General features: G+C 48.4%; 1 protein-coding gene and 1 long non-coding RNA gene across 9 annotated transcripts in view; one reads left to right on the top strand and one right to left on the bottom strand.

Moving 5' to 3' along the window:
- SH3GL3 (SH3 domain containing GRB2 like 3, endophilin A3) overlaps positions 1-17,694 on the bottom strand; it is a 154,790-nt gene that overhangs the window by 3,913 nt on the left and 133,183 nt on the right. For 4 of the 8 annotated variants that reach the window (XR_011381066.1, XM_070054576.1, XM_008275276.4 and 1 more), the window contains one exon: positions 9,379-10,043. The exons of 2 other annotated variants lie outside the window; for them this stretch is intronic. Coding sequence is in view for 4 of the 6 variants with exons in the window: in XM_070054576.1 (XP_069910677.1) it covers positions 9,838-10,043 (206 nt within the window). In the remaining 2 variants the exon portion in view is untranslated. Of the gene's footprint in view, positions 1-9,378; positions 10,044-11,263; positions 14,119-17,694 lie in introns of those variants that run through there. 2 more of the 8 variants (XR_011381067.1, XM_070054577.1) reach the window with 1 other exon arrangement.
- Positions 6,400-11,004, top strand: LOC138844750 (uncharacterized). The gene is made up of 2 exons (XR_011381068.1): positions 6,400-7,155; positions 9,214-11,004. It is a non-coding gene; the product is annotated as an uncharacterized lncRNA (long non-coding RNA).

The raw sequence follows: 17,694 nt of genomic DNA, 5'->3' as shown, positions 1-17,694 counted from the left end.
CATTCACCCATTTAATTCGATTTTTGTTAAGTTTTTTTGAGTTCCTTATATATTATCTTTTCAATAATTGATGAATATTTTTTGTCGTTTGTCTCGTTTTGCATTTGTTGCCTGTGCTTTGGGCCTTTGCCCCTTCAAATTGCAACCTATACCAATGTTTTGAAATGTCTCCCTTATGTTTTCCTCTAGTAGTTTCACAGTTTCACTTCCTACATGTAGGTGTTTGATCCATCTCAAGTTGATCTTTGTATAGGGTGAGAAGGAAGGAAAAGCATCAATATTTTGCATACAAATATTAAATTTTCCCAACACCGTTTATAGAAGAGACTGTTCTTTCTCCAGGGTATGTTTTTGGCACCTTTGTTGAGAACTAAATTGGCTGCTGCTATCCAAGGTGAGTGTCTTACTGGGTTCCTGCTTTTCTCTTGCTTGTGTTCGGTGCTACTGACCTCAGAATACAGCTGTTTATTTCTGATTATTTCTGATTCTTCTTTGTGAAGGAGGAGGCTAAAGTTGGGCCCTTATATTTGACTATCCTGCCAATCCTCGAGCAGACATTTTTTAAAAAATAAAAGATTTTATTTATCTGAAAGGCACAGTTAAAGAGAGAGAGAGAGAGAGAGAGAGAGAAATTTTTCATCCACTGGTTCACTCCTGAAATGGCTGCAATGACCAGGGCTGGGCCAGGAGCCAGGAAACTTACTGGTCTCCCATGTGGTTGCAGGGGCCCAAGTACTTGGGGCATCTTCCACTGCTTTCCCAGGTACATTCACAGGGAGCTGGATCAGAAGTGGAGCAGCTGGGACTCAAACCAGCGCCCATATGGGATGCTGGCATTACAAGCAGTGGCTTAACCCGTTATACCACAATGCTGGCCCTAGACATTTTTAATTTTAGTGAAATCCTGTTTATCAATTGCATCTTTTGCTGTTGGTGCTGTTTGCACCCTTTGAAATTATGCCCACCTTGGGGCCAGTGCTGTGGCATAGTAAACTAAGCTTCCACTTACAGCGCCGGCATCCCATATGGGTGCTGGTTTATGCCCTGGCTGCTGTTCTTCTGATCCAGCTCTCTGCTGTGGCCTGGGAAAGCAGTAGAAGATGGCCCAAGTCCTTGGGCCCCTGCACCCACAGGGGAGACCTGGGGGAAACTCCTGGCTCCTGGCTTCAGATTGGCCCAGCTCCTACCATTGTGGCCTTTTGGACAGTGAACCAGCGAATGGAAGACCTCTATCTCAGTCTCTGTCTCTCCCTCTCTGTTCTGTAACTCCTTCTCAAATAAATAAAGTTTTTAAAACTATGCCTACCTTAGATTTTAAAGATTTTTTCCATGTTTTATTTCTTTTCTTTTTTAAAAAATATTTATTTATTTATTTGAAAGTCAGAGTTACAGAGAGAGAAGGAGAGGCAGAGAGAGAGATCCTCCATCCGCTGGTTCACTCTCCAATTGGCCGCAACGGCTGGAGCTGGGCCGATCCAAAGCCAGGAGCCAGCAGCTTCTTCCAGGTCTCCCACGTGGGTGCAGGGGACCCAAGCACTTGGGCCATCTTCTACTGCTTTCCCAGGCCATAGCAGAGAGCTAATGATCGGAAGTGGAGCAGCTGGGTCTCGAACCAGCGCCCATATGGGATGCCGGCACTGCAGGTGGCAGCTTTACCGGCTACGCCACAGCACCAGCCCCTCCATGTTTTCCTTCAAAAGCTTTAAGATTTTAGCTGTTTAGGTCTGTGATAAATTTTGAACTAATGTATGGTGTGAAGTAGGGTAAAAGTTGATTTTTTTTATTTTGCAGAGAACAGCTTTTCTTTCCCCCACTGAATCACCTCAGTATGTTTGTTAAAGACAAATTGACAATGTGAGCCAATTTCTAGATTCCCTGTGTTATTTTCTTGGCCTGTTTATCTAACATAATGCTAATTTCACACTTTTGATTATTGTGACTTTATGCTGTCTTGAAAATCTGATACTTTATAGTTCTTCTCCTTGTTTTAGCTGTTCGAGGAGAGTTGTGTTTCCACCTAAGTTTAGAATCAATAAAGCGGGTGGTTGGCATTTTTATTAGAAATACATTGGGAGCCGGCGCCGCGGCTCACTAGGCTAATCCTCTGCCTTGCGGCGCCGGCACACCGGGTTCTAGTCCCGGTCGGGGCGCCGGATTCTGTCCCGGTTGCCCCTCTTCCAGGCCAGCTCTCTGCTGTGGCCGGGAGTGCAGTGGAGGATGGCCCAAGTGCTTGGGCCCTGCACCCCATGGGAGACCAGGAGAAGCACCTGGCTCCTGCCATCGGATCAGCGGGGTGCGCGGGCCGCAGCGCCGGCCGCGGCAGCCATTGGAGGGTGAACCAACGGCAAAGGAAGTCCTTTCTCTCTGTCTCTCTCTCTCACTGTCCACTCTGCCTGTCCAAAAAAAAAAAAAAATACATTGGATTGGTAACCAAATGAGGGCATAACAGACACTTTCATAATATCTCTCCAACTAAGATGTTTATTTGTATGTGCAATTTTTTTTTATATTTTCAACATAAAGGTCTTACATATCTTCTGTTAAAACGCCTGTAAGAATTTTATGCCTTCTGAAACCATTGCAAATGGCATGTTACTATTGTTACTATTATCTTAATAGTAAATGTAATTTATAATAATTGTTGGCAGTATATAAGAACATAGTTGATATTTGCATGTTGAATTTGTTTCATGACCTTAGTAATCTTGTTTTTAAGTTCTACTAGTTTTTTTCTGTAGATTACTTAATTTTCTATATATTCAATCCTGTTTTCTACAAATACACGATTTTATTTATTGGTTTTCCAATGTTCAGGCAATTTATGTTTTTTCTTGTTTTTCATACCAAAATACACTTTACAAGCAGCTATAGAGGACACATTTGTATATATATTTACATGTCCCATTTTCTCTTTCACATAGGTCAGTTTTGGCCTCTCTTCTTTGAAGTGTGAGTGCACTTTAAAAAGTTCACGGAAAATAGAGCTAAAAAAAAAACAAGTTTATTTTGGTGCAAAACATATTGAAATCCATGCACGCAAGTGTTCTTCAGAAGTTTCACGGAGGGGCTGGTGCTGCGGCATAGCGGGTAAAGTTGCTACCTGCAGTGCTGGCATCCCATATAGGCGCCGGTTTGAGTCCTGGCTGCTCCACTTCCAATCCAGTTCTCTGCTGTGGCCTGGGAAAGCAGTACAAGATGACCCAAGTGCTTGGGCCCCTGCACCCCATGTGGGAGACCTGGAAGAAGCTGCTGGCTCCTGGCTTCAGATCAGCCCAGCTCCAGCCGTTGCAGCCATTTGGGGAGTGAACCAGTGGATGGAAGACTTCTCTCTCTGCTTCCGCCTTTGCCTCTCTGTAACTCTGCCTTTCAAATAAATAAATAAATCTTCTTTTTAAGTTCATGGAAAATATATAATATGGAAAAACTACATGATTTTTAATTTTTGCACCAAAATATACCAATCTTTCATATTTATTTATTCATTTGAAAGGCCATGTTACAGAGAGAGACAGGAAAAGAGTAATCATCCATGCAGTGTTCAGTCCCCAAACAGCCGGTACAGCCAGGGCTGGGAAAGGCTGACACCAGGAGCCAGGAACTGCATCCCAGTCTCCCACGCTGATGGTAGCGACACATGTACCTTAGGCCATCTTTCTCTGCTTTTCCAGGTGCGTTAGCAGGAAGCTGGATGGGAAGCAGAGCAGCCTGGTCTGAACTCCTGTTTCCTTATGGAATACTGGACGTGTTGCAGGCGCAGCTCAACCTGCTGCACCACAACCTCTTAATCCCATTATTTCCATGCATGCTCTGGAGTCCCGTCACGCCTTCCTCATTTGCACTCTTCAGAGTTAGAGAGCAACACTGCTTCTCCCTTCTGGTTTCCACAAGGAGGGATTTTCTCACAGCGCTCCTGGGAGTCAGCCGAGGCTCTGCGAGTGAGTGAGCATCGCAGCCCCCCCCCGCCCTTGGAGCTGATCGATTGCCTTCAGTTACACACTAGGTCTGATGGGAAAGGCTCTGTCCCTGGTGGGGGAGAAGGTGGTGGTCCAGGACTCCCTGGACATGGTGAGTATTGTGACCATTCAGAGTAGTCAGTGGATCTTTCGGATCTCATCCTAGTTCCACGCTGTGACTTACCTTTCATGGCACAGATCATATACAGACTACCCTCTGTTTTAACCCGCGTGTTGTGCCTTGGTTTGTTCAGAATTCAGATGGAGAGAGGGGTTCTGCTTGCTGGAACAAGGCTTCCCTACCTCACTGATGCCTCTGTGTATCTACAGCGCTGTTCACAACACTGGATGTGTCTTGGACTCATTTCAGGGGCTTTTAAAAGCCACCCAGGCTCAGGCTTACCTCTCATAAATTAATTCAAACTGTAGGGGTGAAGAATAGACACATTACCAAAATGCTGCCCATATTCTAATGCACAAGAGGAGTGAGACCCACTTAGCTAACACGTCTGAACTCTCTCTCTTCTTGACAGCTTCCTATGCTTTGGGAGCAACCTAATTCCCAAGACTAGCACAGGGGAAATACAGCTTTTATTTCTAATTAACCCTGCTGTTATTATCAGATAATAAAGTCCACCACATCTCTACTTTTTAAGCTTGATTCACTTAGCATTAAGTTGTCAAGATTCTGGATTTATTTGGAGCTTTAGATAGAAATATGTGCAAACCACATTTAAGAGCCTTTGTGCTCAAAATCAACACTAACAGCATGATTAGAGTTGGGGATGGAGTGAACAGTCACTAGACAGTGATTAGAGGGAAGAGAATAACTGTTCTTGGTAAGTGACTTGTAAAGACACAAAAAGGGAACATTGTGTTTTATTAAAGCTTGTCTTTAAAAACTAAAAAAAAATGTTCCTTTGAAGTGCAGAGTGCAAAGAAAGAGGGAGAGAGAAGAGGGAGGGAGAGAGATCAATTTTTCCTCAAATGCCTACAACAGCCAGGGATGGGCTAAGCCAAAGCCAGGAGCCAGGAACTCCATCCCAGCCTCTCAGGTGGGCGGCAGGACCCCAAGTACTTGAGCCATCACCTGCTGCCTCCCGTGCTCATTGTCAAGAAGGTTGGATAAGAATCAGAGGTGAGACTTGATCCCAGATCAATAGCCTTACAGCAACATTCACCCCAGCCCACCTGGTTTTATATTGATAAAACCACATTCTGGATCTGAAAACTAATGTGTGGGGAGTGCAGCCAGAGAGGGAATGTTGATATTTCTGTGTTGTTTGTCATCCAGGAGAGATGACCATAACGATCGCTATACCTAAGTGACAAAACACAACAGAGGGAGGAAACACTGTTGAACTTGAGCAACCTCTGCATGGCTGAACACAGAAGGTATTCCAAAGCAAGTCGGCAGAAAACTGTCAGGAACAGAGACACAAGTGCAGCACACCAAGGCCCAGACACACGCCCTGGTCCCATGCAAGCCTCTCCCACTCGCTACTCCACTCCCTGAGGGCTCTCCCGCTGCATCCTGCACAAACAGGCCAGGTTCAAACAAAATCCAATTGAGATAGAAGACAAAAAGATGGGGGGAAAATGCATAAATGAAGATGCTATCTTAAAACTGGAGAAGCCAGTAGTGGGAAACATGGCTCGGATCTCCACGCAAGCGTGCGTTCTTCCTCAGCCCCAGAGCCAAAGACTTACCCACCCAGAGAAGGCTCCAGACCTCACCCACAGAGCAGGGTCTTCAAGGCTAAGTTCATGGCAAGGCCAAGAGTGTTTCAGAACCCAGGCTGACTGCATACAAATCACATCCCAAGGGAATGCATGCTGCTCCTCCTAACCTGTCACTTCTGTTCTAGGAGGGTCGGACTAACAGAGCTCCAAGATAAGGAAAAATTGAAAGTGGCATCATGCTTGAAAACACCTAAACCTAATATAAATGAGCTTTTACATGTGAAATAAATCAATGTTAAAGGATAGAAATAAAGTCTAAAACTAAAAAAAAAAAAGGAGAAATAAAGGCTAAGACTAAGTTGTAAGCTCCAGATGCTCCCGTGGGTCAGATCTAGAGATGACCTTGTTCCACGCCGGTGCAGGGAAGGAGTTGGGTGGAGATTTAAACAAAATCCAATTCTCTGGAGTCAAGTCCATGCACATGGGTGTTGTTGTCTCCTAAGAAGACCCTAGGTGAGTCTTCTGGGACTTGATCCTGTTGAGTCAGTGGCAAAACAAGAGAGAGCTACTGGGGGAAGAAGGCGAGGCTAGGATTCTGAATCTCAGAAAGCAGCCGATGTTGAAGGTCAAAAACCTCTGGCCCGTGTGCCTGTGAGGAGTCTGTGAGAGGACCGAGGAGTCTCAGAAGAACACAGTCTCGAGGGAGAAGCAGCCAGATGATAAACACAACCTAAGACTAGTCAACACCCGTGGATATCTACAACTGTGGCCAGTGGATGTCCAACTTCACCCTTTGAGGAAGCTGATGATGGAGAACCCTCCCAGCCTTGTGGTGACTTGTTTGGCCCATGGAAGGTTGCAGCTAGCGGTCAACAGACTTAAAAAAAAGTTCAGCCCTTCTGTTTGTGCTCTTGCAGCTCTGTCTTCACCATGAGGGCATCCCTGGGCTAGCCTGCTGCAGGGACGCGTGTGGACAGAACTGGGTCACCCCAGCCAACAGCCAGCTCTCTCTTCCCTTCCTATGCATGACACGAATAACCAGCAGACTGAATCCCTAGCCTGGTAGCTGGCTTAGCTGTGTTATGTAATAAGTGTGTATTATGAAGTCATTAATTTGGGGGGTGGATTGTTACCCAGCATTATGTGGCGATAGATAATTCATGTAATCACACCATCCTATCATCAGAGAAAGGTTAAGGTGTGGGGGTGTCTACCACTCATATTCCTCTTCTGGTATAGCTGCTATCTGCACTCACGCTGAAAAGCTATAAATTACAGTCTAAAGGCAGAACCGAAGGAACTATCGTATTAATCTTCATGAAACAGTGATGCCCGAGCATACTCGCTTTGGGGCCTTCCTACAGGAAGCAACGCAGGCAGCAGGAGCAACATTCTTCTGCATTTCCCAAGAGAAGGTGGCAGGTGGTCTGGAGGTAGCAAAGTTCCCACTGCCTCAGGCGTAATGTTCTCTGCAAGCAGCCGGGCGGTACCCAGCGGAGCAAGGGAGATCCAGCAGCAGGTACCCAACGGAGCAAGGGAGATCCAGCAGCAGCCATGACAGCCAGAGGGAGGGAGGTACCTGCAGGTGGCAGTAGACTTGAGAGGAGAACTGGATGAAGGGAAGCCAAGCCTCTGGTGTCACAGTGTCGCCAGTGGACCAGGGGGTTGCTAAGCATCTGAGGGTAGCCTGTGGAGACGGAGACCCTGAAGGACACGCTGGGCCCACAGGCCGATGACCGGCACAGGAACTGCACATTCCTGCAGCTGGGTACCAGGTCATCGTTCTCACGTCTCCTCCTGAGCCCCGCCCTGGCAATGACACAGCTGCATTTCAATTCCTCTAGCAGGGGTGGAGAACACCCAGGCCCTGGGCCACAGAAGGCCCATGAAATCATTGGTTCTGTCCCTGCCAAGGCAACCGCAGGAAGGACCCAAAATTCAATAAACCCATATCAGAGGCTATTTTTAAGTTAATAGTTGTGTATGAGTTGTGCATGATGTTATAAATATCCAGTGGCCCTTGGCAGAAAAAAAAAAGGTTTGCTACCCACACAAGGAATCTAATATAAATTGCCTACCCTTTTGGTCCCCCTTTGGTTATCACTGAAGAGAAGTTTAGTCTATAGCTCCCAATTAATGTCAGTGACTGTGGCTCCCAACAAGGTCCCAAAGCATATCATAGACAATGAGAGTCGTCCTCCATCTCTCATTCCTCTTGGTAAATTTCTTTTCGAAAATATTTCTTTTCAAAGTCATAGTTATAGAGAGGGAGAGACAGACAGAGAGAGAGAGAGAGAGAGAGAGCTTCCACCTGCTGGTTCATTCCCCAGATAGCTGTAACAGCCAGCCCTGGGCCAGGCTGAAGCCAGGAGCTTCATCTGGGTCTCTCACGTGGGTGGCAGGGGCCCAAATACTTGGTTCATCTTCCTCTACTTTTCCCAGGCCATTAGCAGGGAGCTGGATGGGAAGTGGATCAGCCAAGACATGAACTGGTGTCCATATGGGATGCTGGCACTGGAGACGTCAGCTGTACCGTATGCTGTTACACAACATGGGTGCCCCCTTTAGTAAATTTCTAGTGTGGCAGCAGGAGAGTTGGGGCTCTTAGGAGAGGTTGTCTGGGAGAACAGAGACGATTGTGGGTGTAAGAAGGAGACTGTTGTGGTGAGGCTCCCAGCTCTGCCATTTAATTGACTGTGTGGCTGTGGGCAAAGTTACTTAGCCTTATTTCAGTTCCCTTATCTGATAGTGGGTATCTAACTGACCCCAGAGACTTACTTAGGACAATTAAAGGGCCTTATTTATGTAAAATACTTGGAATGGCACCTGGAGCACACAATAAATGGTAGCTGTTACCATCATTTCATTAGAGACACTGAAAACCTCTCTTTTGGAGAAAATGTATCTATGCGTGCATGTGTGTGAATATGCATGTGCACAAGTGTGCATGTGTGTGCACTTGTGTGTATGTGTGCACACGTGTTTGTGCATGTGTGTGGGTATACATGTGTGTGCATATATGTGTGTATGTACATATGTGTGCATGTATCTATGTGTGCATGTGTGTGTCATGTGCATGTATGTGTGTGCCATGTGCATGTGTGTGTGTGGCCTATGGGAAAGCATGTCATTGTAAACTTACCAAGGTACCATGGACTTGGAAGACTTGGAAACCTGGTTTAGAGGCCCATTGCCTTCTGGCACTTGTGTGACAAATGCCAACGAACAGTCACACCTTTCCAAGTGACGTGGGGAGCACTTATATGGACAGTGAACAGTCTGAATTTGGCGCTTGGATCCTGGGCAAGCGGTTCAATGACTCTCAGGCCTGCCGCTCACTCTAGTACAACTGTGTGGATCCCAGGGGGCCCAAGGACACAACAAGCAAGTGGACACCCCAGGCAAAGCCAGGGGCTGGCTCATTGAGCCTAGGTGATCATACTGTTTGTTGGGCACAGACCCCAACCCTTGACCATGATAACTCCCAAGCACCCACACCAGGTTTTTTCATCCACCCTGGAAAAACCCACCCAATATCTGGCCGCCCACGAAACTTGAATTGGGTTCTTTATTACAGATCATCTTGAAAGAAGAATGAAGGAAGGATGTCCCATCAGGTGGAAAAGGAGCCTGCTGATGTGGGTCAGGAGCCATCATCTAAGAGGAACACTGTGACTCGGCCCACAGTCATCCAGGGAGCAAGACTGCCCACAAATCAATGCAACACTGAAAATAACCGAGGTCTTTTGCCAAGACAGTGTGCCGTATTTATTGGGTTATTCACAGGTAAGCTTAAAACACGACGCAGGGAAGAGACCAGATGCCATCAGTCAGGTCAAGAAACAAAACACTGGAGCGTTTCTTGATGTCAAACGTCGTGTCCCCCCGGGCAGCTGAGGGCAGCCGGCTGACGAGGCTGCAGTGGGGCCAGTTTGTTTTCAGCGACAGGAAGCACAGACATTTAACCCAATGACGAGCAGGACAAGAAGCAAAGAAAGAAAAACTGTTTGCATGGAGCTAGGACAAGAAAAAAATCATTTATACAAATGAAAGTGGTACAAAATTACATTAGAAAGAGAAGACACGCATACAAAAGTCAGGAGGTGGTCCAGAGAGCAAGCAGATCACAGAACGCCACACGGGGAGAACACTGTGTATTGATTTCAGTTACGAAAAGACGTCTGGAGGCGCAGGTGCACGCTCACTGCGGTAAAGGCACAATCACTTCGACATAATTAATGGGGAAGAATCCAGACTCCCCGTGAATGATTCCTTCATACCAGTTTTCGTCTATCTGATTGGTTAACGTAATGATGTCCCCTTCTTTAAATCCTAATTCTCCTTGGTTCTCTGGCTCAAAGTCATAGAGACCACGACAGCAGGGCTGGTCCATGGTAGCGTTAGAACCTGTCCACATGACATGGAGACAAAAAGCACAGGTTAACCTGATGAATTCATGATCCAGGAGAAGCTAGGGAGGAGGGGGAATTGGGAGAGACCACAGGCAGCAGCCCCGGACCCGCTGAGGTTGTATCTGCTCTGCAGCCGCCCCAGCTGAGCACTGGGCTCAGCGTCTGCCTCATCAGTTGTCCCAGACAGAGGATCCCAGCCTCTGTAGATGTAGCAGAAAAACCCAAGACACGATCTCCCACCCCGGGAGCTTCCAGTCCCTATGTGGCGGTAGTGCCCACGAAACAGGCCAGGGACAAAGGAGCTGGTGCAGAAGCTGTCGGGAGAGAGCAGCTGGAAGCCCTCGGTGGTCCGGGAGCTCTCCCAGGGGCTGGCGACCAGGGGCTGCTACCCAGCAGGCCACAGACGGGAGACAGGAACCAGGGCAGGAATCAGGAGAACATTCACAGACCAGCCTAAAACACCTTGGGATACACCAAGGTGCCGAGCCAAGGGTCCTCAGAACATGAAAAAATATCTTTGTTCAAAATTAATGTATGGTATTTGCAAAAAAATATAGAGACATGCATGCATGTAAACTTGAACCAAGTCCATTGCCATTAACTCAAGAGAACCAACGTGAAGCCTTCAGATTCTATACCTCGGAGAATAGATTTGTGGGTATATCTGTATTTTATTGGTGGATAAATTTATGTAGTCTTTCTCATTCAGGAATCTTCTTGGGCATACCATTGTGAACAGCTTCCCAGAGGACTTTTGGATACCGACTGGCTGGCAGCTCCATCAATCATCATCATCTCTTTAATCACTGGTTGTGGGCAGTTAGGGCCCTTTCTTCTCACCCTCCCTCCCTCACCCCCTCTCTCCCTCCTCCTTTATTACTCCTTCTTTCCCTCTCTTTAACTCACTCTTGAATTTCACAGACTTTTTAAAAAAAAAAAAAACATTGTTTATACATCTCTATCTATAAATGCGCACAAGTCATCCTTAAGGATAAATTCCTCCAAAGTGGTTTGATGATCACAGGATAAGAATTTTTCCAAGATGTTGACAGCTGCTGTCGACTTACTTTTCTACCATTATTTTTCTTAAAACATTAAGGAACTCCTTTATACCCCGAACACTGACCCGTTATCTGTCATGTTTGGTGCAAGCATTATTCCCAGCAAATCTTCTGGTTTTCTCATTTTGTTTATGGAGTTCGTGTTGGGGATGGGGCTGGGGCTGGGGTTTGTGTTTTTTTCCAAATATTCGGAAATTTAAAACAGTATGAAAAGTCAAATTAAATTTTCCTTCATGGTTTATCCTCCACCATCATACGTATTCAACTGTATTTTATTATAGTATTTTTATGTCATTTTTAGCACGGCAGAACTTTTACATTTGGATTTTGGCAACATGAGTGGAGTATTTATTATTTTTAAAACATGTTTAAGTAGTTAAACCAACGTGGTTTCTTAAATAATCCATTTTCCCCCACTGATTTCAAATACTACCTTTATCTGTATCATATATTTAATTACCATGGGCACCTGGCTGTATTTTAGAATTTTCTATTTTTTTCCATAGGTCTGTTTCAGTAACATATCAACTTAAATAATATAGCTTGAAAGTAAGTATTCAAAATATAAGTTTCTGTTCATTATCCTTCTACCTCAAAATCCCCTAACTGTTCTCATAAAATCATTAGCTAGGGAAACTTTAGTATCAATGTATCAAATTTTCCTCAACAAAAAAGCTCACTTCCATTTTGACTGGATCATGCATTTTTCTTTATTAGTAAGATGTTTTTGAATGGTGACAACTTCAAGAAACCACACTGGTTCATGTGTGATGCTTTTATGCTACAGCTAGATTGAGTTTGTTAGCTTTTATGCTACGGCTAGATTGAGTTTGTTAGCTTTTATGCTACGGCTAGATTGAGTTTGTTATTATTTAAGATGTTTGCCCCTGTACTTAAAAGTGAAGGGATTTTCTTTTTAAATTCTAGTCAGGTTTTGGTATCAGAGTCATGTTACCTTTATTTAAAAAATTGAATATTCTTTTAAAAAACATTCACATCTTGAAATTTTGGGGAAAAAATTCCCAGAATATCAGGGTCTATGGGTGTCAGGAGATCAGGTGCTGGATAGGGTAGCTTAGGGTGATGACTGAGTGGGGAGGGAATGGGGTCACCCCACTCCTGTTCACTAAGGAAGAGGAGCCACCAGGTTCTACTCTGTCCCCAACGCCAGCAGACGAGGGAAGGCACGCGGGACCCCAGGGCAAGGCACCACTACGTTTCCAGCTGTTGTCCTTTAACAAGCGGCTTTAGGGGCAGCTGTCCAGCCCCGTGGTTAAGACCCTGCTTGGGGCCGACGCCGCAGCTCACTAGGCTAATCCTCCGCCTTGCAGCGCCGGCACACCGGGTTCTAGTCCCAGTCGGGGCGCCGGATTCTGTCCCGGTGGCCCCTCTTCCAGGCCAGCTCTCTGCTGTGGACAGGGAGTGCAGTGGAGGATGACCCAAGTGCTTGGGCCCTGCACCCCATGGGAGACCAGGAGAAGCAACTAGCTCCTGGAATAGCACAATGCGCTGGCCGTGGCAGCCACTGGAGGGTGAACCAATGGCAAAGGAAGACCTTTCTCTCTGTCTCTCTCTCTCTCTCACTGTCCACTCTGCCTGTCAAAAAAAAAAAAAAAAAAAAAAAAGACCCTGCTTGGGATGCATCATATCCCCTACCGGAGTCCCCAGATTCAAGTCCCAGCTCTGCCCTAGAGAGTCCAGCTCCCTGCTAATGTGTGCCCTGGGGTGGGGGGCAGCAGTGATGGTTCAAGTAGCTGGATCCCTGCCACCCATGTGGGAGACCTGGAGTGAGTTCTGGGCTCCCGGCTCCTGCCTAGCAGAGCCCCTGCTGTGGTGGGCATTTGGGGATTGAACCAGTAGATGGAAGATATCTCTTTGTCCATATCTCTGTGTCTCAAATAAATAAGTAAAAATTTTGTAAACAGTGGTTGCAGCCCTCCCCCATCACTGGAACAGCTGACATATCTTGTCTTGTTTCTGCCATCCTATTTTTTGCTTTCTATTTGCTTTTTCTATTGTTACGAAGCGTCCCTCCTAGCCCCCCACCCTCTTGGATTTCCAGGGAGAGTTAGAACATCTTCTGCTAGGAATTATGCTCCATCTTGGCTAAATCCTTTTGGGCTAAGGAAAGAGAGGGTGAGCTAAGCCACGTTTGTGACCGGCGACATGAGAAGCCCCACTGGTGGGAGGGAAGGGTCTTCGGTGTTTGTCCTGGAGGCGAGACGCTCCCTGATCAGCCCCTGCTCTCTGGCCATCTTCCTAAGTACCACCCACCTCCACAGTGCCGGCCCTTTGGGTGTCCAGGTGGGTGGGTGCGCCAAGCCCGGAAACTGTCGGCAGTGAAAGTCCCCCAAGCATGGCGGGCTGGTCCCATCGCATTCAAGGGCAGTGGCTCCCAACTGGATGGCAGAGGTTTGTTAAACAGCCCCCAAGACCACGTAAGCCAGCGGCTCTGGCAATGAGACCTGGGCAGCAGAATTTTACACGTTTTCCAGGTCTTCCCAATGTTCAGGGGAGGTCACGAGTCACCAGCAAACCGGCTCTTTCCCTCTTGATTTTCTTTTGCCAGAGCAAGAGGCATCAACAAGGACTTTCGGGTGGTGAGGAAGACTGGGGGAGTCCCTCTTCCTCTGCAGGAGGCCAGCTGAGCGCTCCCCTGGGGTGACTCAGAGGTGGGACAGCCGTGTCTGTCTGGAGCCACCTGCACCCTAGCCTCCAGCATTTCCCTGAGGTTTCCGGCCCCTTCCACGACAGACCCCACACCCACCCACCCATGTTCGTGTATATTCCTTTTGTCTTAATGATGGGAGCTGGGGAACGGCAGGATTTAAATCCTGGAGCTCCAGTTCACGGCCTCGAGGTTGAACAATCACATTCAGTGATTCCAAAGCGAGGGCTGGGAGTGCAGAACCTCTCCTTTTCCTCCCCTTGCACCGTGCGTGTCTGGGTGGGCGTGCGAGGGCCGGGCCGCTTGAGCCATGAGTCAAAGTCGATTTTATTCACGTGCAACTGTTTTAATGTGGTACATAAAAATGATTAGTGTTCTTTTAGCATTTCTCCCACGACCAGTCTTTAACAGAGGAGGAACCAGAGGCCAAACCACTGGGTACTTTTGGGAAGCGTTTCCTTGAATGCCGAATGTTAACACGGGAAGGGATTTTGGCCACCTTCCAGGAGCCCTCCCCAGCCCACCCCACCCCCACCCTCTTTTGAAAGAGGTTGGCAGCAGTGGCTCTCCCAGCTCACGGTAGCCTGGCCTCAGGATCACTGGCCAAACCATAGTGAGACGCCAGGCTCCAGACCCCAAGCTGTCCCCCACCTTGGACTTGATTGATGACACGTTGCCAAGACAGTCTGTGGGCCAGCACCCTGACTACGGGGTCACCACACAGTCTCCCCCTCTGTTGGACTGTCCCCACCTGTAAAAACCCAAATAAAACTAAGGGGCAGGCGTGAACTTGCCCAAACTGTCACCTACGTGCACAAACCCGTGCACGTTGCACTCACACCCGCACCCTCCCAACGAGTCAGGGGGAACGCACGTGGCTCACTTCTCACTTCATTCATTCCAGGCCAGGGACCACTGCCATGTCGCCCACCTGCCAGACTCTGGGAGCAGCAGAGGGACCAGCATTCACGTCACACTCCATCAGCCACAAACCCAAGACCCCGCGTTCCCCCAGACACCACCGCGCGGAGACACCCCGCACGCACTCCCTAGCTGGCGGAACGCATTTGCTCCTGGCTCTCCCCCTACCTGGCACATCACCTGCATTGCCGCCCACACGCACAGGGCTCAGACGGGCTGTCCTGAATGACACAGTTCACTCCATGCACTGTCCATTGGGGGCCGCTTTTATTGAATCCAGTGGGCTGTGGCCTTCCTAACAGGAGGGGGCCGGGCAGAACCCAGATAACGGACAAAGCAGTCCATGTTTTGCTTTTAGGTTCCCAAACAATGCCATTTCAGTTGTACAATGTGAAAGCTAAGGCTTTCTGGCTTTCCTGCCGGAGTGAGGTAGGTTTTTATGAGATTTAAAAGAGAGAGAGAGAGAGAGAGGCAGACAGAGAGACTCCTGGGTTCCAAGGAACCAGGACTGGGAGAACTCACAGGCTCAAGATTTTATTACAAGCAGCGAAGAGGGAGGGGCTGGCTCCTGCCCCCAATGGAAGACAAGTGGGGGAGGGGCCGAGAGAGAAGAGAACGGGGGAGGTGCCCGAGAGAGAAGAGAATAGGCGAGACAACAGTGGACAAGCCTACTGGATTCCACTGGGGTCTAGGGCCCAATTCCCAGTGGAATTCCAAAATGCTCCAGATCCACAGGGGGGCCTAGAGGCCCAGGAAATGGTCGGGTTTTATAATTAAACAGAGAGGGAGCCCCGGGGGAGCCAGCCCAGCCCCAGGCGCCCCTTCACGTCCCAGCAGGAGGTAAGGATGTGCTCAGCGGCCTGTTGGGGGTGGACGCTGCCTGTGGGCAGGTGCACGGGGCCCGGGATGCAGACATTCCCTACTCTGGGGCCACAGGTGTGTCAGCAGATCCCCCCAGCTGAGGCAGTCGCCCTACCACTGGCCCCCACGAGGTCCTGTCAGCTCCCTCTTGCACCCAGGCCTCATCCCAGGATAGACAGCAGGGAGGAGAGAGATTCCAAGAGAAGCCAACAGTCCTGCTAAGGGCATCTCCACTGCGCAGAGCCCGAACCCAGTAAAGCAAGACACGGAGAGGCTATGGTTTCTATTAGAAGAGACCGAGTTACCTTGAAGTGCCCAGATTACGTTTTCTTTCCACCATTAGAAGAAATGGAAAAAAGATTAATATTTTTTTTTTGGCCAACAGGAGAAACGGAAAAAAGATTAAGCTGCTTCCGCTGTTGGTCTAAATGGAGGCTCAGAAGCAAGTTGAGTTGAGCTCGAGAGAACTAGGTCTGCCCACCCGAGGCGTGGCATGGAGGCTTTTCTCTCGACACAGACGGTGAGTCCGAGCCATCGCGGAGGGAACCCCAGTGTCCTGACCGAGAAGACTCCGGTTCCCTGGGGAAGCTCTCACAGCCCGTTAGACGCAAGCATTTGCCAGCACCTGAGCCAGCACCCTTGCTGGAAACGCAAGTCCTATTTAGCACCCTGCCCCTGCTGACCACCCCAGTCCTTTTCTCCTCTAGGGCTGCACCCTTGTCCGTTCCCTCCCCCCTCTCACTCAGTGGTTGGCATCTAAATACAATGAGAATAAGAGCAGGTGCTCTAGTGCTGCAGAGCCGAAGCTGACATGCCCCAGCTCGCTGCCTTCCCTTCCGGTGGGGATGGGGACGCCTGGAGCCGCCTCCTGCCCGCCTGCCCTCCCCATCGGATCCTGGGTTGTCCTCTGGGATTCCTCGGCTTTCAAGTACCAGGAGGGCAGAGGTGTGAAAGAGCTGATTGCCCTTGTCCAGTATGGAAGCCAAGATTATTCTAACAGAGAAGAGGGGCATGTCCCTGTGAAATATTTACTATTAAAGCTCTGTTCCACACCATTAGGAAGAGAGAGAGAGAAAAAAAGAGAGAGAAGAGAAAGAGAGGGAGGGTGGGAGAGAGAGAGAGGGAGAGAGAGAGAGACTCGACCCACAGTAGTTTTAAGAAAGCCAGGCAGTAAGTACCAGGCCAGCAACATCCAATAGGTGGAAGCCAGGCCCTCCCCCTATAAGTCATGTAAGTGTCACTTCCCTCTTGGCAACAATTTGGTCTTTTTTTTTTTTTTTTTGACAGGCAGAGTGGACAGTGAGAGAGAGAGACAGAGAGAAAGGACTCCCTTTGCCGTTGGTTCACCTTCCAATGGCCGCCACGGCCGGCGCACTGTGCTGATCCCATGGCAGGAGCCAGGTGCTTCTCCTGGTCTCCCATGGGGTGCAGGGCCCGAGCACTTGGGCCATCCTCCACTGCACTCCCTGGCCACAGCAGAGAGCTGGCCTGGAAGGGGGGCAACCGGGACAGAATCCGGCACCCCGACCGGGACTAGAACCCGGTGTGCTGGCGCCGCTAGGTGGAGGATTAGCCTAGTGAGCCGCAGCGCTGGCCCTGCTCCGTTTTCTAACCAGACAGGGTCTCCTCCTAGTTGACCTGCAGAAAACTCTTTGCAGAATGCTTCCTCCAATTCCACATGCTCCTGCAAAGGTTCACCCAAACCTACAAAGGTACCTCCCAGAGTTTGCGGGAACATGGAATTCAAAGATAAGCTTAGTTTGGTGCAATTTTTTTTGAAATCTAAATGTCTTTATATCTATGTATAAATATAGATATTTATATATAAAATGCAGTGTCGGTGAGCTTTGTGACTCGGACAGACACACTGTGTGTGACTCACTCTGTGCAGGTAGTGAAAAGTCCAGTCCTACAAGTCTTGGGCCTGGCTCAGCTCTAGGGCCCAAGTGATAACTCTCAGGGTATGGTTTTGACTGTGCCAGAACAAAAATTCTAACTGCTGGGGCTGGCGCTGTGGTGTAGTAGGCTAGGCCTCTGCCTGTGGCACCAGCATCCTATAGGGATGCAGGTTCATGTCCTGGCTACCCCTCTTCCAATCCAGGTCTCTGCTATGGCCTGGGAAAGCAGTGGAAGAT

Source organism: Oryctolagus cuniculus, chromosome 12 (genome assembly GCF_964237555.1).
Source record: "Oryctolagus cuniculus chromosome 12, mOryCun1.1, whole genome shotgun sequence".
Lineage (NCBI taxonomy): Eukaryota > Metazoa > Chordata > Mammalia > Lagomorpha > Leporidae > Oryctolagus > Oryctolagus cuniculus.
This window is presented reverse-complemented; position numbering and strand designations above follow the sequence as displayed.